The sequence below is a fragment of the Marmota flaviventris genome, chromosome X (genome assembly GCF_047511675.1).
Source record: "Marmota flaviventris isolate mMarFla1 chromosome X, mMarFla1.hap1, whole genome shotgun sequence".
Taxonomy (NCBI): Eukaryota; Metazoa; Chordata; class Mammalia; order Rodentia; family Sciuridae; genus Marmota; species Marmota flaviventris.
Window position 1 is genome coordinate 91,702,655 of NC_092518.1, and position 18,054 is coordinate 91,720,708.

At 34.0% G+C, this 18,054-nt stretch overlaps 1 protein-coding gene across 4 annotated transcripts in view; it reads right to left on the reverse strand.

Moving 5' to 3' along the window:
- Nup62cl (nucleoporin 62 C-terminal like) overlaps positions 1–18,054 on the reverse strand; it is a 75,191-nt gene that overhangs the window by 28,506 nt on the left and 28,631 nt on the right. For all 4 annotated transcript variants that reach the window (XM_071606030.1, XM_071606028.1, XM_027932932.2 and 1 more), the window contains 5 exons: positions 9,258–9,414; positions 3,635–3,785; positions 3,332–3,381; positions 3,058–3,192; positions 960–1,071 (listed from right to left, as the gene is read on the reverse strand). In XM_071606030.1, the coding sequence (XP_071462131.1) occupies positions 960–1,071; positions 3,058–3,192; positions 3,332–3,381; positions 3,635–3,785; positions 9,258–9,414 (605 nt within the window). The remainder of the gene's footprint in view (positions 1–959; positions 1,072–3,057; positions 3,193–3,331; positions 3,382–3,634; positions 3,786–9,257; positions 9,415–18,054) is intronic.

Here is an 18,054-nt window from a genome sequence, read left to right on the forward strand (position 1 = left end):
GAGAAATTAAGTGACTTAAACAAAATTCTAATGCTTTCTCAACTATAACATGCTCTTTATGATTAAAAAAGCTAGTAATATATATGTGGATTAAGAGTGGTCTATATATATAATTGTACAAAGAATTTACTAAAGAATAATCACTACTTGTACATATGTCATTCATTCTCATCTACCCAGACCTTGGCTCTACTGCTAGTTATAATTAACTGATAGAAAATATAATAGGAACTCCCACAATATATGATTCCTCTTACTGCCAAAGAGTGAGAATAGGAAAAAGAGGACTCTATTTAGCTGCTAAGACAATAAGGAAAGCAGAGGAAATAAGCTCTTTAATGAAAATATAGAAAATCAAGTAATACACTTCTTTCTTAACATCTAATGAATTCACAGCATGTCTATTCTAACTGAAGCCTCAGCTTTATTTTCACATGATATAATACATTTACATCATGAGCTAAGTAGTATTTTATGGGGCAGGTAGAAACCTAATGACCACATTTATCAAATTTTCTATGAATAAATATATGTTCAGTCTCAACAGTTAACTCACCAGATTTTAAAGATATAACCTACTCATAAATTAAGGATTGCCTGAATGTGTAAGAGACTTGAATCTACTCACATTTATATGAGAACATAAATACATATGTAAAAAGAAGAATAAACCAGATGATAAATAAGTGAACAGAAAAGTAAGTACAGGGAAACATATTTAATTATGCATACAAAGGAGAAAACCCTAAAAATATCAAGAGTAAAGAGTAATTTTTTTTCACCTTCCTAGGAATAACCACAAAAAATCATAATCATCTCTGCTTCTAAATATCTCCTGTCCCACTAATCAAACCCAAGCATTGTTATGGAGGACAGACAGTGACTAACTAAAAAAATCCATAGAATGGTAATTTCATACTATATTTTGACTGTCTAGATATATAAAGCAAAAAACATACCCGATCAGTAGTGGCAGCAGGATTTTCAAATGTATTCAGGTGACCAGTAATGTCCTTGAGATCTTGGGACATTCGTTTCAGCTGAGCATCTATAGTTTCTGCTAATTTATAACTGCAAAGGCAGGTAAATAAATTAACAAGAAATGTTGTCCCCATATCTACTGTTATTTACATACAAAGATAATACTGTCAACTGGATTTGTCTCAATTTCCCTACCTTCTCAGTGGGTATCAGTTATGACCAATGGCATATTTTTCATGGATACAATGTTCACCATCCTATTTTATGTAGATTTTAAAAGTAAAAGCTTTTATCTGCCTTGCCATTATTTTAATTTCACCTATGTACCATCTTGCTAATGCTCTGGTGAGCAAAGGAACTCTTTTTCTTTTTCTTCCTTTTTTTCCAGTACTGGGGTTTGAACCCAGAGCCTCATGCATGCTAGGCAAATGCTGTACCACTGAGCTATATCCCCAGTCTCAGAGGAACTCCCTTTAATGACAAAATACATCTATAGGACATTTAGATATCCAAAACAAGTTAGTGTTTAGCAAATTTCAAATGCTGAGATTTCTTCAATGGTCATAAATACATAGATGTCCAAGGTAAAACTTTATATAAATATATTCCACCAGGCAACAAAAGCTATTTTGTGAAATAAACTTTATAATTATAAAAGGTAGATAAATCTAAGTTCGAGACAAATTGATTAGTGGCCTACATTATCAATATTTCCATCCAAATTATTTACTACACCCACACACACAAACCCACACTTAACCTAGCCAATAAATGTTTACAAGAATTAAAGTGGCCAGACAATTTTCCACTTTAATGTCTTTAAAAATTAAAGACTCAATTAGATTTACTGGTAACCATCTGGCCCTTCTGTGTGAAAGTACTTATAGATTGCCTAAATTGTTGAGGATTATGGTGAAATTTTTATCACAATATAAATATGACTACAAAAGAGCAATTAGGAATTAATGTTACAAATATTTCTTCAAAGTACAGTTAAGATCTTATGAATAAAAATGTAACTGTTTTAAAAAAAAAAGAGAATACACAGAATACAGGAAGGAAGGAAGGAAGGAAGGAAGGAAGGAAGGAAGGGAGGGAGGGAGGGAGGGAGGGAGGGAAAGGGAGATGGGCGGGGGGAGAGGGAAAGGATTGATCAACAAAGGCTGAAATACAAAAGAAGAAATAGAATTAGGGTCAGTACAAATTAGCTGTACTTACCACATTTAATGTCCCTACAAAAAAAGTTAACTTGAAAGCCTTTTTAAAAATGAGCTTAGCTGGGTGCAGTAGCATGCACCTATAATCTGAGCTACTCAGAGGCTGATGCAGGAGGATCACTTGAGCCCAGGAGTTCAAGGCCAGCCTGAACAAAAGCACCTCAGTCTTAACTCACTAATAAGCCATCAATAAAATAGTATCAATTTAGATTGTATAGTACATTCATTCAAAGTCTCCTTACACTCTTTAAATTGGACTGATTACTAAATCTCAGTTCCAGAGATAAAGTTACTCTGGAACACTGGCAATGAACTGACAGAAGGTAAAGACTAAATAGTACAGTAAATATACCTACCCTGAGACATTGACAAAAATCATTCCATTTTTGAAACTCATATAGTTTACCCCCAGTTTAACAAATTTGCCTTTAAAATAGCAAATAATTCATCACTAAAGCAATTGCATGAACATTAGGTTTAGACGAGTCAATATAATAGGAGACCATAAATATTCTATAATACTATGACACCACACACATAAAATTTATATTTCTAAATTTAAGAACAAACTTGACAAATATAAACTTTACAGTGGGCATACATTAGATTGAGATTAATAACAGTGTACAGAATACTATAAAACAAAATAGCCAAAACGATTTCTTCATTTTTGAGCTTTTGAAAAAAAAAAAAAAACCCACAAAATAGTCAAACAACTTGATAAAGGTCAACTGTAAGAACATCTCCTCTTCTACTAATACTTAATCTCTGCCTTCTGATTAAATTTTTCCCTGCTTTATGAACACTCTCATAGTAGGTAACTTCTTCCCCATTCCTCAACCTTTATTCAGTTACTTACATCCTCTCATACTCCTTATCTTCATGCTGCAGATAAACAGACTCACTTTGGTCCTTCACAGTCTTCTCTAAAGGAGTCAAAAGATTTTCTAGTTCCCTCTGCTGTGACAGGATAAAATCTAATTCTTGCTCCAATCTGAATAAAACAAGTCAATAGAAGAATCAATGAAAGGAACTCAGAATAACAAAATAAATATCAATAAACTACAACAAGGGGAAAATCTGAACAAAAAGATAGTTTTTTGTTCCTCAACCAAAGAAATGTAAGGTTCTACCTTTTCTGATCCAGTTTCACTTTTTCCACTTCTCCATGTAAAATAGAAATCTTTAAAGAGAAATAAGAAGAAAATAGAATATTTGAATTTACTCAATAACATCAGGGCAATATTAACTTTCTCATATACACTTTAAATATAAAACATTTCCTAATTCAGGGCACTTATTACCTAAGGAAAATATTTTTAAGCTGCTTGCCAACATTGCAATACAAAATTAACCACAAAACATAAATCTATTCTCTTGTGTTCGTCTGCAAATATTTGCACAATGCAGGTAGATTAATGAGAATATCTTCTTACCTCCTCAGCATTCTCCATCAATGTGCAGTCCCAAGCATTGACTCGAGTGGCCTGACGAAGAAAATACTTTTCTTGATCCTCTAGCTCAAGACTCCACTTGTTTATCAGACCATCCAGCTGACCATATGTCATCACTGGAGTTACTATTGAACTAAATAAATGAAAGAAAGCAGAATGACCATATTATCATACTTATGACCATATTTTAAAAACAGCACAAGAAGTCTAGAGAAGCAGTTAGCATGTGAGAAGTTTCTCATACCTGCTCCCCAACAAAAAAACATAAAGGGTAAGGATGACTTAACAACAACCATTTGAAATCTCTGGAAATTATCCTAAGGGGATATAGCAAGATAAAGGTTTATTAATAAATATGCAAAATCACAATAAGAAAAGTGAAAGTCTGTACCACAATGTGATCTCTCTTTCCTCATTCAGCTCAGCAAGATGAAGCTCCTTTCTGGGTGGGTGTGGCCAGGGAAATAGGACTCTTTCTCCCTAGCTCTTAGTCAAAGTAACCCATTCCTTATATTGAGTAGAATTCATGAAAGAATGTGTATCCACCCATACCAGGTGGAACCATGACAAACTCCAATTCCCCTGCCAAGTGGTATCAAAAAGGCTGATTATCCAGCTGAGATCTTTGATCCACTGAGAAAAAAATGCAAGGTCATGCTCTGATTCCTCTGCTGGGCTCAGTAAGAGGGTAACTGGCAAATCCCTGTCTGGCAAAAGCAGACAGAGTCCCAATTCACCACCCACTTTTGGTGGGATCCAATATAGCAAGATAAATCTAAATCCCCACCCAGCAACAATAAGACTTTAATGTGGCATAGTGAGTAGGATTAGTCACCATTAGACTTTACCACTTGCTTTGGTGTCAGTGGGACATAGTAGGGAACCTAACCTTTACATCTACCTGGCCTTATTAAGACTAAACAAGCTATGCAACTTGAGGATAGTAAGGGCTCCAATTTCTATCACCTGTGAGGTCAGCAAAGCTTAGGGGGAGCTTGACCTCCACACCCTCTGGCAAAAGCAAGACTGAAAGAGGCAGGGCAAAGCCAAGCTAATCAGCAATCTGTCCCTTCTTCCATGAGACTTGTGTCAGCAGTACACACTAAGAGCCAAGTCTCCATGCCAACACAGCATCGATGATGTTGAATGAAGTGGTATGAGGCTGAGTAACTGGCATCCTTCTTCTTCCTTCCCCTTATGTCAGTGGGGTGCAATAAGAAGCTGAAATTCTGATTCCCCCTATATCAATTATGTAATATGAGTCAGTCTACTTCCCCTTGATCTGGGGGCTCCAGGACCCAGAGTTTACATCCCCACTAAGAGGCAAGGAAGTGCTAAAATGCAGATGCAGTACATCACTTTCATGGAGAATAAGTCAGTGGAGCTAAGGGAGGTGTTGAATTTCCACATCAACCATGTGCACTGAGACACTGTAAGTGAGTCAGTGTTCCATTTCTGCTGAGGTGGTGTGAATAAGGTCCAGTGAGAAGCTAAACAAAAAGCACACCCATTCTTTGCACTATATCTCAACAAAGGGAATACCTAATAAAAAAAGTAGATATAAACTGGGTGCAGTGGTGCACACCTGTAATCCCAGAGGCTTGGGAGGCTGAGGCAGGAGAATTACAAGTTCAAAGCCCACCTCAGCAACTTAGCAAGGCCCTAAGCAACTTAGTGAGACCCTGTCTCACAATAAACAATAAAAAAGGGCTGGTGATGTAGCTCAGTGGTAAAGTACCCCTAAGTTTAACTCAAGTAGCAAAAAACAGAAAAGTAGATATAAATAGGACACAATATATTATACAAAATGTCAAGGACATAATAAAAACTATGTTATATAACTATCCAGGAAAATCACAACTTGAAAGAGAAAAGACAACTCAGATGCCAACATTAAGATGTATCAAATGTTGGAATTATATGAAAAAAATTAAAGTAACCATAAAAAAGCTTTGAACAGGGGCTGGGGTTGTGGCTCAGCAGTACAGCGCTCGCCTCGCATATGCGAGGCCCTGAGTTTGATCCTCAGCACCACAAAGAAATACAAGTTATTAAAAAAAACAAAATGGAAAATATAGAACTGGAAATAAAACAACTGAAATGACAAGCTCACTTTAAGAGTTTGATATTAGTAGAGTTGACAGAGGATACAATCACTGAACTTGAGGACAGGTAATTAGAATTTATAAAACAACAAAGAGAACATAGGCAAGAAAAAGTGGGGGCGGGGGGAGTCTCAAGGGCTGGAGGTAACAGTCATATATTAAAAATTCCAGAAAAAGAAGAAGGCGAGAACAGAACTAAAATTGTATTCAGGAAAAAACAGGCTGAAAAGTCCTCCAAATTTGGCAAAAGATACAAATGCAGAGATTCAAGTTGAATGAACCCCAAACAGAAAAACTCAAACAAATCCATGCTAAGACACAAAGTAATTACGTTTCTGAAAACTAAAGACAAAGGAAAAAAATCTTGAAAGCAACAGGAATGGGAAAAAAATGCATTACTTGGAAGGAAACAATCTGAGTGATAGCTGATCTCTTGTCTAAAACTATGGAGGCTAGAGGTAAGTAGCACATTTTTCAAGCACCAAAAAGATAAAAAAAAAAAAAAAATGTGTTGACTAATGACTTCCGTATCTAATGAAAATGTCTTTTGGAAATTAAGAGAAAATAAAGATATTTTCATACAAAGTAAAATTAATTTGTTACTAATAAACTGACCCTTAAAGATTAGCTAAACTGAACGGAAATAAAAACAGAAGACTTGGAACATCATGTAAAAGAAAGAAGCTCATCAAAATAAGTAAAAAGAACAGTAAATATATTATTCTATTTCTATTACTATACTATATACTATTTCTATTACCATACTATTTCTATTACAGTAAATATACTATTCTATTTCTATTGAGGTTCTTCGTGATATTTCATGAGTCAAATAAAAATGTAACCCCATGCGTTACTATACTCTGTGTACACAGAAGAAACACTTGAGACAACTACATATAAAAGGTAAGGAGGGTAAAAGGAACTAAATAGAAGTAAGGTTTTTACATTTCAACCAGAGTGGTAAAGTTATAGTGTCACTAGATTATTATAAGTTAAGTTAACACATGTACAGAAGCATTGAGTAAAAAAATTATATATACATATATTATATAAAAATTATATAATGCAATATATTAAAAAACACTATAAATAGAACAAGGTAGAACCATCAATTGATGGTTGAACAATATTCAAACAACCCAAAAGGTTGGGGACTTTTCAAATTTTACTTTCCTGAATATGCTTTTAGTCCTGTTCTCTCTTCCTCTTTTACTGGAATTTTTTTTTCCTAAATATTTTTTTTTAGTTGTAGTGGATACAGTATCTTTATTTATTTTTATATGGTGCTGAGGCTGGAACCCAGTGCCTCACACGTATGAGGCAGGAGCTTTACCACTGAGCTACATACAACCCAGCCCCTTTTCCTGGAATTTTTTTTTTTTTGGATACTAGGGATTGAACTCAGGGGCACTCAACCACAGAGCCATATTCCCCAGCCCTATTTTGTATTTTATTTAGAGACAGGGTCTCACTGAGTTGCTTATCATCTCACAGTTGCTGAGACTGGCTTTTTAACTCATGATCCATCCTCCTGCCTCAGCCTCCTAAGCGTCTGGGATTACAGGCATGCACCACAGTGCCCAGCTAACTTTTAATATACAAATATTACCTGTTTTATTATTATCATTCTCCAGGTTTTAAAAAAAGAAAATCAAAAGAATAAAAATCAAAAGTAACAAATAATAAAACATCAGACTTAAACCCAACTTATCAATGATTACTTTAAATGTCAATGTGCTAAATATACCAATTTAAAGGCAGATTGGCAGAGTAGATTAAAAAAAAAATCTAGCTGCAGTGGCACCTGCCTGTTATCAGACTTGGGAGACTGAGAAAGGAGGATTGCTAATTCAAGGCTAGCCTCAACAAATTAGTGATAACCTGTCTCAAAATAAAAAAAAAATATATATAAGCAGGGCTGGGGATGTGGTTCAGTGGTAAAGCACCCTTGTGTTAGATGTCCAGTATAATACAAACAACAACAAAAAAATCCAACAACATACTATCCACAAGAAGCTCACCTCAAAGATAAGGACAGACAGGTTGAAAGTAGAAGAATGGGAAAAGATGTGAAATTAATTTTTAAAAATAAATGAGGAGAAACTTTGAGAACTAGAGCTAGACAAAGTGTTTTCTTATAATTGAAACTAAAAGCACATATCTGCCAAAGGACTGGTATCTAGACTACATAACAACTTCTCAAAACTGAACAATAAAAAACCAAATAACAAAAGTAGAAAATGTACAAAGATATGAATAGACACTTCACCAAAGAGGACATAACAATAGAAAACATATACTTAAAGAAATGATCTACATCTTTAGTGATCAGGGAAATATTAATTCAAACTACAATAAGGTATCACATCACATTTATCAGAAGGGCTGAAATAAAAAATAGTGACAACAAACCCTGACAAGAATATGTAAAATCTCTATCACTCAATCATTGCTGTTAAGTATGTAGAATAACACAGCCACTCTGAAAAAGAGATTGCTAGTTAAAAAATTAACATAAAAACTTTCAAACCACCCAGAATCAGCATTCCTAGGCATTCATCTTAGAGACATGAGTTATATGTTCACAAAAAGACCTGTACATGAATGTTTTTACCAGCTATGCTCATAGTAGCCAAAAATACTGAAACAACCTAGATATCCATCAACAGGTGAAAGAATGTTTAAATAATGATATACAACAATGCCATAGAGTACCACTCAGAAATAAAAAAGAACAAATGATTGATTGATGCACATGAAAACTTGGCGGGGGTGTCAAGGATTTACACTGAATGAAAAGAGCCAATCAACAATGTGTAACATTGTTGAAATATCCTGATAACAGCAATGAAGATCACATTAATTGTTGCCCAGGGTAAGGGAAAGGAGAGGGGTAGTGAATGTGGCTATAAAAGGGTGACAGGAGGAATCCTTGTAGTGAAGGACCCATTTCATATCCTGACTACATCCATATCAATATCCTGGTTATGACACTTATACTATAGTATTTACAAGATGTTATTGTTGGGGGAAAAATAAGGAGATACCGGATATTTTGTAAAGTATGTAGGAATATAGACTCTAGAGTTTGTCTCAATTTTAATCCTGGCTCAACTGTTACCTAGTACCTGACTATAAGCAGATTATAAAATCTTTATGTGCTCCAGTTTTCTCATCTATAAAATGGGAACAAAAATAGTGTCTATCTCATAGGTTATTGTGAGGATTAAATCATATGATATTTTTAAAGCACTGTTATCTTACTAAACAGAGTAACTGCACAATAAAAGTTGCTATTATTAGTAATATTAATAATTGTATTATAATGGTATTCAGAAGGCCCTTGGTTATTCAGCTTCCTAAATTACAGAAATTGTTCTGTGTTTCAAAAACTCATATATCTAACTTTCTAGTATTTTCTAAGGCTATACAAGCAAACTATGCCTTGTACATGATAAAATGAAACACAAAAGGAATTTTCAAATAAATAAGCTTACTTAACAGTTGAAGTAAGAGGTACAGAAGAAACACTGACTGGATCAGTGTTATTAATCCCAGGGGATGTCAGTGGTCTTAGATTCAGGTTAAAGCCACTTGTAATTGTGGTAGTAGTATTGGTGGTAACAGTGGTGGTGGTAGTTGTTGAAGTTGTAGCTGGAAAACAAAATATACAATGTTAGTAAGAAATGAGAACTTGTTTCACTTAAGCCTTGATCATTCAAGGTTAAAAACCAGAAAGTCATTTGTTAAGACATGAATTTGAACTTAAGTCTGTGGATTTTAACTTAATTCTGTTATAATATAAGTGATATATGACAGGCCAGGTATCTGGATTAACCTTCCTGATGAAAACTAAAACCCCTACATAAATTCATTGGAAAAAAACCCATATCTTAGCTAGCCCCATAAAATTAAAGAAACTAAATAAATCCTCAACACTCTTCCACAGAAAAACTCTAGATCTTGATGACCTCACTAGTAAGTTTTACTAAACTTTCAAGGAAAGGATAATAACAATTTATGCAAAATCTCTGTACATTTTTTGCATACTTATATGACTATCTGTGTATTTAACTTCTACAAATGAAATTGCTAGATGAAAGGGTAAGAATGCTCTAAATTTTAATATATCACGTGAAACTGCCCTACCAAGTTGACTTTGCCAATATACATTCCTATCAACAAGGGAAAGTGACTATTTCTCTATATCATACCTAAAATAGGCATACATCTTTGCAAACCCAATAGGGAAAGTCTACTAAAGTTTTATCTATAGGCCAGACCTCTTTTGTACATCTTTTTCCATTGCATCCCTACAGAACACCTTGCCATCTAATAGATGAAATCCTAAGTATACTTCATAGCCTAACTTAACTTCTTTGTTCCCCATGTTTATCACCCACTTCTCACCTACTCATAGTTTTGTATTGTTTTTCTGAACTTTGACAGCACTTTTGATTCTTACTATACATCGAGAACTTAAAGAATAATGTACAGAAATTGTGGCTGCTGGGGACTGGCAATGTTTTATTTTCTTCATATTTTCAAAATGTTCCTATAATTAAATACTACTTCTATAACATGAAATTTGTTATAAAAATATAACATGTATGCAATTATTTGTTTTATATTACCCATGCTTTCTCAATTAGTAATGCTTTTATGTTAATGGCTACATTAGATAAATATGGAAATGATGATGCATGACACATGCACTACTTTAAGAGAGTCTGGCCTCCCCAGTTCTTGCTAAGGGAATAGGTTCTGTCTTTTGTTCCTGGTTCACATTGGGCCAGGGATGGGCATACATAGTACAGGAAGCCATCCCATATGCTACTACCTTTGGAAGGGTATAGCACAAAAAGCTCTCATCAAACAGGGATAAAATGGGATAGAATCTCAGTTTTAAAAATTATGGGAGAATCTGATTCTAGGTAGAAACATGGAAAAACTTTCAGAAACAAGAATCAGAAACTGAAAAACATTTCCTAAAATGTAGAAGGAAGTTGTGGGTAGAGGGAGTTAAAAAGACAGAGAAAAGATATGAGACAGTAATAAGAGACAGTAAGTAAATAATAAATTAGAAATAAGGTAAAATAGGAAGGCAGCAAAATAGATAATGAAACCAATGGGAAGTTTAAAAAGAGAAAAAGCAGATAAATGAAAAACAACTGAACTACATTTTTACAAGATTTGATTTAGGCAATCCCTAAAGCTGCCTTATGCACAATTCCTGAGAATTTTCTTGAAGTAACAGTGCCACACCAATGTCTGTACTAGATTTTCATAAAATTCAGTTTCTCTTTAGGCACAAGGATTCTTACAACAATTCCCATTCTCTGTTAGCCCTTGTGAGGGTAAAATTAACACTGCAGAGGAAAACCATGCCCAATCACAAAATATCTCTGGCATCACTATCAATGAGAACACTGGAAAGATTACATATTGGATCTTGGATGGCATTCTTTTTTTAAATATTTATTTTTTAGTTGTAGTTGGACACAATACCTTTACTTCACTTATTTATTTTTATGTGGTGCTGAAGATCAAACTCAGGGTCTTGCACATGCAAGGCGAGCACTCTATGGCTGAGCCTGAGCCTGAGCCCCAGCCCTAGCCCCAACCCCAGCCCCTTGGGTGGCATTCTTTACAGCCAAATGTGATCATTTTCTTCATCTGAGAATAAAAACATTATCTGAAAGAAAATCCTTCCCCCAGAAAAGCTGAAAATTAATGATACTATTAAAAGATCCACTTTATCAATTAATTCACTCGAAAATAGTAACTATTAGATTCAAAAAAAAGAAAAAAATGTAAAAGAGTTCTTCATGTAAAGGAAAATATACTCATCCAAAAAGGATTATTTAATAATCTGTATTTCCTGAGATGAATAGATGCACAAAGATGTATACTTAAGAGAAAACAGCAAGTTCTTTGTAAATTGTATGCAATGATTCTGTTTTTATAAAACAGATTTAATGTATGTTTATATGCTTTAAAAAGAGGGCTGGAAAGATAAACAAACTGTTCTCTCCAGCAGGAGTCATACATGTATTTATGAGTTTTTTTTTTAAATAAAAACCAACTAGCATCACCACAGGAAAAGAAACAGCTAAATAGACAACACAAAATACCTCCCCCAAAGATGCTGAATGATATCTTCAGGAAATTAATACCTGTCAGCCTAAACATAAAGGAATCTGAATCTTATAAAAATGGTATTATTATTTTGACCTTTGTGTATAGTACATCTTTTGTTCTTCATCTTTCATGCTATTTTAAAGGCATAAATTAGGTCTTACATATTAAAATAACGATAATATTTCGATTAATATCAAAAGAAGCAATGGAAAACGTGAAATGGAAAGAGTGAAGGTTTTATCACAGTCTGATTTTGCAAGTTATAATCTTGTTCTAAACCATGTAATATAGTCAATTCTATATTATCTATGTAATCAAGGAGAAGTACAATTCTGTAGATTATAAAAAATAAATGCATACCAAATTTGGAATTAACATTTTAATAAATTTCATTCTGATGATCTTAAAATCATTATATAAATTATATAAAATAGTAAAAAATATTCTTTAAAAGATCCTATTATTCAATTTTCCTATCCTGTACCTATCAAACAATTTTACTCCATGCTGGGATTAGACATTATCACCTTCTCAAACTCATAGGAAAAATGAGATTGATTTTTTTGAAAAGAGCAAGCTTCTCTTAAAACTTGATGATTATACCTGGGACAGAGAGTAATGCCAAAGACCTGTAAGTCTGCAAAACAGGCACTTAAAAGCTGATAAGCAATGCTAGCAAGAGGGATGAATATACAGAATTATAGTCAATCAAAGGAAAATCCAATTCAACTTAAAAACTAGAAATAAATCAAAATGACAAGAAAAAAATCATCTCTCAATAATAACAATCAAAAGACATAGGCTGAGGCTGGGACTGTAGGTCAGTGGCAGAGCGCTTGCCTAGCATGTGTGAGGCACTGGGTTCCATCCTCAGCACCACATAAAAATAAATAAATAAAATACAGGCATTCTGTCCATCTACAACTCCAAAAAAAATTTTTTTTAAAGACATAGGCTGGTATATTGGATTAAAAAACAAGACCCAACAATATGCTGTCTCCATGAAACTCACCTCATGGGCAAAGACATCCACAGACTGAAATTGAAAGGATGGGGAAAAAACATCACTCACATGGATCATGTAAACATGCAGGGGTTTCTAATCTCATAACAGATAAAGTGGACTTCAAGCCAAAGTTAATCAGAAGGGATCAAGAAGGGAAGTCATACAATGACAAGAAATAACAACTGCAAATATTTATGCCCCCAAAAAAGAATACCTATGTACATCAAACAAACCCTTCTCAATATCAAGAATCAAATAGACCAAAACATTATAATACTGGGTGACTTTAACATGGCTCTCTCATCACTAGATAGATCTTCCAAACAAAAACTTAATAAAGAAACCATAGAACTAAAAATTACAATTAATAATTTAGACTTAACAGGCATATATAGCATTATTTATCCATCAATGACTGAATACACTTTCTTCTCAGCAGCACATGGAACATTTTCTAAAACAGAACATGTCTTTGGCCATAAAGCAAGAGTTAATACTCTGTATTCTACCAGATCATAATGTGATAAAATTAAAAATCAACAATAAGATAAAAAAACAGAAACTGCTCTAAGCTGGATACTAAATAATTCACTATTAAATGATGAATGGATAGGAGAAGAAATCAGGGTGAAATGAAAAAATGTTTAGAAGTTAATGAGAACAGGGATACATCATAGAAAAATCTATGGGACACTATGAAGGTGGTTCTAAGAGGAAAGTTCATCATTAAGCTCATACATTAAAAGAACAGAAAGGTACCAAATAAATAATCTAAAATTACATCCCAAGGCCCTAGAAAAAGAGAAAAATAATTCAACACCAAAATCAATAGAAGATAGGAAATAATTAAAATCAGAGCCGAAATCAATGAAATTGAGATTTAAAAACAATGAAACAAGTTAGTTATTTGAAAAAAAAATAAACAAAATTGATAAACCTTTAGCCAAGTTAACCAAGAGAAAAACTCAAATGATTAAAATTTGTGATGAAAAAGGAAATATCACCACAAACACTATTGAAATAGGATAATCAGAAATATTTTGAAAATTTATACTCCGATAAGCTAGAAAATCTTGAAGACACTGACAAATTCCTAGAGATATATGACATACCCAAATTGAATCAGGAGGATACAGAAAATTTAAACAGACCAATTTCAAGTAAGAAAATTGAAGAAGCCATCAAAAGCCTACCAACAAAGAAAAGCCCAGGATGGATTCTCAGTAGAGATCTACCAGACCTTTAAAGAAGAACTAATACCAATCCTCTTCAAATTATTCCATGAAATAGAAAAGGAAGGAACTCTTCCAAGCATAATCTATGAAGCTAGTATTACCCTGATACCAAAACTGGACAAGGACTCATCAAGGAAATAAAACTTCAGTCCAACATCCCAGATAAACACAGATACAAAAATTCTTTATACTGGCGAATCACATACAAAAACACATTAAAAAGATAGCGCATCATGATCCCATGGGTTTCATCCCAAGGATGCAAGGCTAGTTGAACATATGGAAATAAATAAATGTAATACATCACATAAATAGGCTTAAAGACAAAATCACAGGTTTATCTCAATAGATAACACAAAAAGCATGTGACAAATTACAACATTCATTCATATTTAAAACACTAGAAAAACTAGGAATAGAAGGAACATATCTCAATATAGTAAAAGCCATATATGACAATCACCAAGGCCACCATCATTCTAAATGGAGAAAAACTGAAAGCATTCCCTCTAAAAACAGGAACAAGACAGGGATGCCCACTTTCACCACGTCTATTAAGCATAGTCCTTGAAAATCTAGCCAGAGCAATTAGACGAAAGAAATTAAAGGAATACAAATAGGAAAACAAGAGCTCAAACTATCTCTGTTTGCTGGGGATATGATTCTATATTTATTTTTAAATATTTTTTAGTTGTAGATGGACACAATATCTTTATTTATTTTTATGTGGTGCTGAGGATCCAGTCCAGTGCCTCACACATGCAAAGCAAGTGCTCTACCACTAAGCTATAGCCCCAGCCCCTGATTCTACTTTTAGAAGGCCCAAAAACTCCACCAGAAAACTTCTAGAACTCATAAGTGAATTCAGCAAAGTAGCAGCATATAAAATTAACACCCATACATCAATTGTGCTCCTATACTCCAACAATGAATCAGCTGAAAGAGAAAATCAGAGAAACCACCCATTCACAATAGCTTCAAAAAATAATAAAATAGGCTAGGAATATAGCTCAGTTGGTACAGTGTTTGCCTCACATGCACAAGGCCCTGGATTCAATAATAATAATAATAATAATAATAATAATAATAATAATAGAATCAATCTAACAAAAGAAGTGAGGGACCTATACGATGAAAACTATAGAACACTAAAGAAAGAAATTGAGGAAGACCTTAGAAGATAGAAAGATCTCCCATACTCTTGGATAGGCAGAATTAATATTGTCAAAATGGCCATAGTACCAAAAGTGCTATATGCATTCAATGCAACTCCCATCAAAACGCCAACAACATTCTAGAAAAAGCAGTCATGAAATTCATTGGGAAAAATAAGAGGCCCAGATTAGCCAAAGCAATCCTTAGTGAGAAAAGCAAAGCAGGAAGCATCATAATACCAGATGTTAAGTTATACTAACATAGCTATAGTAACAAAAACAGAATGGTATTGGCACCAAAACCGGTAAGAAGGCCAATGGAACAGGATGGAAGACACAGAAACAAACCCACATAAATACAGTCCTCCTCATATTAGACAAAGGCACCAAAAACATACATTGGAGAAGGTAGCCTCTTCAACAAACGGTGCTGGGAAAACTGGAAATCTATATGTAGTAGAATGAAATTTAACTCCTCTCTCTCACCCTGCACAAAACTCAACTCAAAGTGCACCAAAGACCTACACATTAGACCAGAAACCCTGTACAGACTAGATCAGTTCAGGTTCTGACTTCCTTAACAAGACTCCTAAAGTACAATCAATAATCAATAAATGGAATGGCATCAAACTAAAAAGCTTCTTCACAGTAGAAGAAACAATCATGAATGTGAAGAGAAAGCCTACAGATAGGGCATTAATTTCCAGGATATATATATATAAAGAACTCAAAAAACTTAACATCAAAAAACCAAATAACCCAATCAATAAATGGCAAAGGAACTGAACCCATACTTCACAGAAGAAGAAATATGATTGGTCAACAAATACATGAAAGAATGTTCAACATCTATAGCGATTTCATCTCTAGCAATTAGAGAAATGCAAATCAAAACTACTCTAAGATTTCATCTCACTCCTGTCAGAATGGCAGCTATTATGAAGACAAACAACAATAAGTGTTAGCAAGGATATGAGGAAAAAGGTACACTCATACATTGCTGGTGGGACTGCAAATTCCTTGGAAAACTGGGAATGGAACCACCATTTGACCCAGATGTTCCTCTCCTCGGTCTATACCTAAAGGATTTACTACAGGGACACAGCCACATCAATGTTTATAGCAGCACAATTCACAATATCTAAACTGTGGAACCAACCTAGGTGCCCTTCAGTAGATGAATGGATAAAAAATGCGGTATATATACACAATAGAATATCACTCAGCAATAAAAGAGAATAAAATTATGGCATTTGCAGGTAAATGGATGGAGTTAGAGAAGATAATTTAAGTGAAGTTAGCCAATCCAAAAAAAATTAGATGCCAAATGTTTTCTCTAATATAAGGAGAAAGTACATGTATGAAGACACTAATCAGTGTGAATATACATTATATACAACCAGAGATATGAAAAAATGTGCTCCATACATGTAATATTAACTATAATGCATTCTGTTGTCATGTATTTTTTTTAAAAAAACTATACTGAGATTCCATTTCACTTCAGTAAGAATGGCAATTATCAAGAATACAAGTAACAACGCTGGGGAAGATTGGGGGAAAATATTGACTTACACATTGCTGAAAATTGGTGCACCCACTCTGAAAGGCAGTATGGAGATTCCTCAGAAGACTTGGAATGGAACCACCATTTGAACCAGTTATCCCACTCCTTGGTATATACCCAAGGACTTAAAATCAGCATATTATAGTGGCACAGCCATATCAATGTTTACAATATCTCAATTCATAATAGTTAAGATATGGAACCAACCTAGGTAGCCTTCAACAGATGAATGATAAAGAAAAAAAAATGATATATATATACACAATGAAATATTATTCAGCCATATACACAATGGAATATTAGTCATAAAGAAGAATGACATTATGACATTTGCCCAGTAAATGGATAGATCTGGAGACTATCACACTAAGTGAAATAAGCCAGTCCCCAAAAGCCAGAGGTTGAATATTTTCACTGATATATGGAAGCTAACCCACAATAAGTGTGTAGCAGGGGAAAGAATAGAAATTAAGTAAATTAGACAAAGGGGAATGAAGAGAATGAAGTAGGGATAGGGAAAGGAAAGGCACTTGAATGTATCTGACATAATTTTCCTATGTACACATATGAATACACCATAGTGAATCCCCAACATCCACAAGAATGGGGTCCTAATTAGAATAAAATATATTCCATGTTTGCATAATTATATCAAAATGGCTTCTACTGTCATGTATAACTAAAAATAACCAATAAATATTAGTTTTCCAAATGTAAATATTTTCATATAAAATAAAATTTCTCAATTATCTATTAAAAAAAAAACAAGCTTCTTGAGCTGGGGTTGTAGCTTAGTGGTGGAGCACTTGCCTTGCATTTGTGAGACAATGGGTTTGATCCTTATCAACATGTAAAAATAAAAAAAATAAAATAAAGGTATTATGTCCATCTACAACTAAAAATATTTTTAAAAGAACAATCTTCTCTTAAAACTCTATGATTATACTTAGACCAGAGTGTAATCCCAAAGACCTATAAGTCTACAGATACAGGCACTTGAAAGCTGTTGTGCAATGCTGGTTTGTGAGATGAAATCTCTGAAAAAGTAATACACTTGGTGGGAAGGAAAGGAAGTGGGGGGGGGGACTCTCGGCTGAGGGTGTCAAGTTGAGACATACCTGATGAGGAGCAGTGTAAGTACATATGGCAATGTGAATAGAATAGTGCTGAGGGATGGGTTAGTCCAAAAAT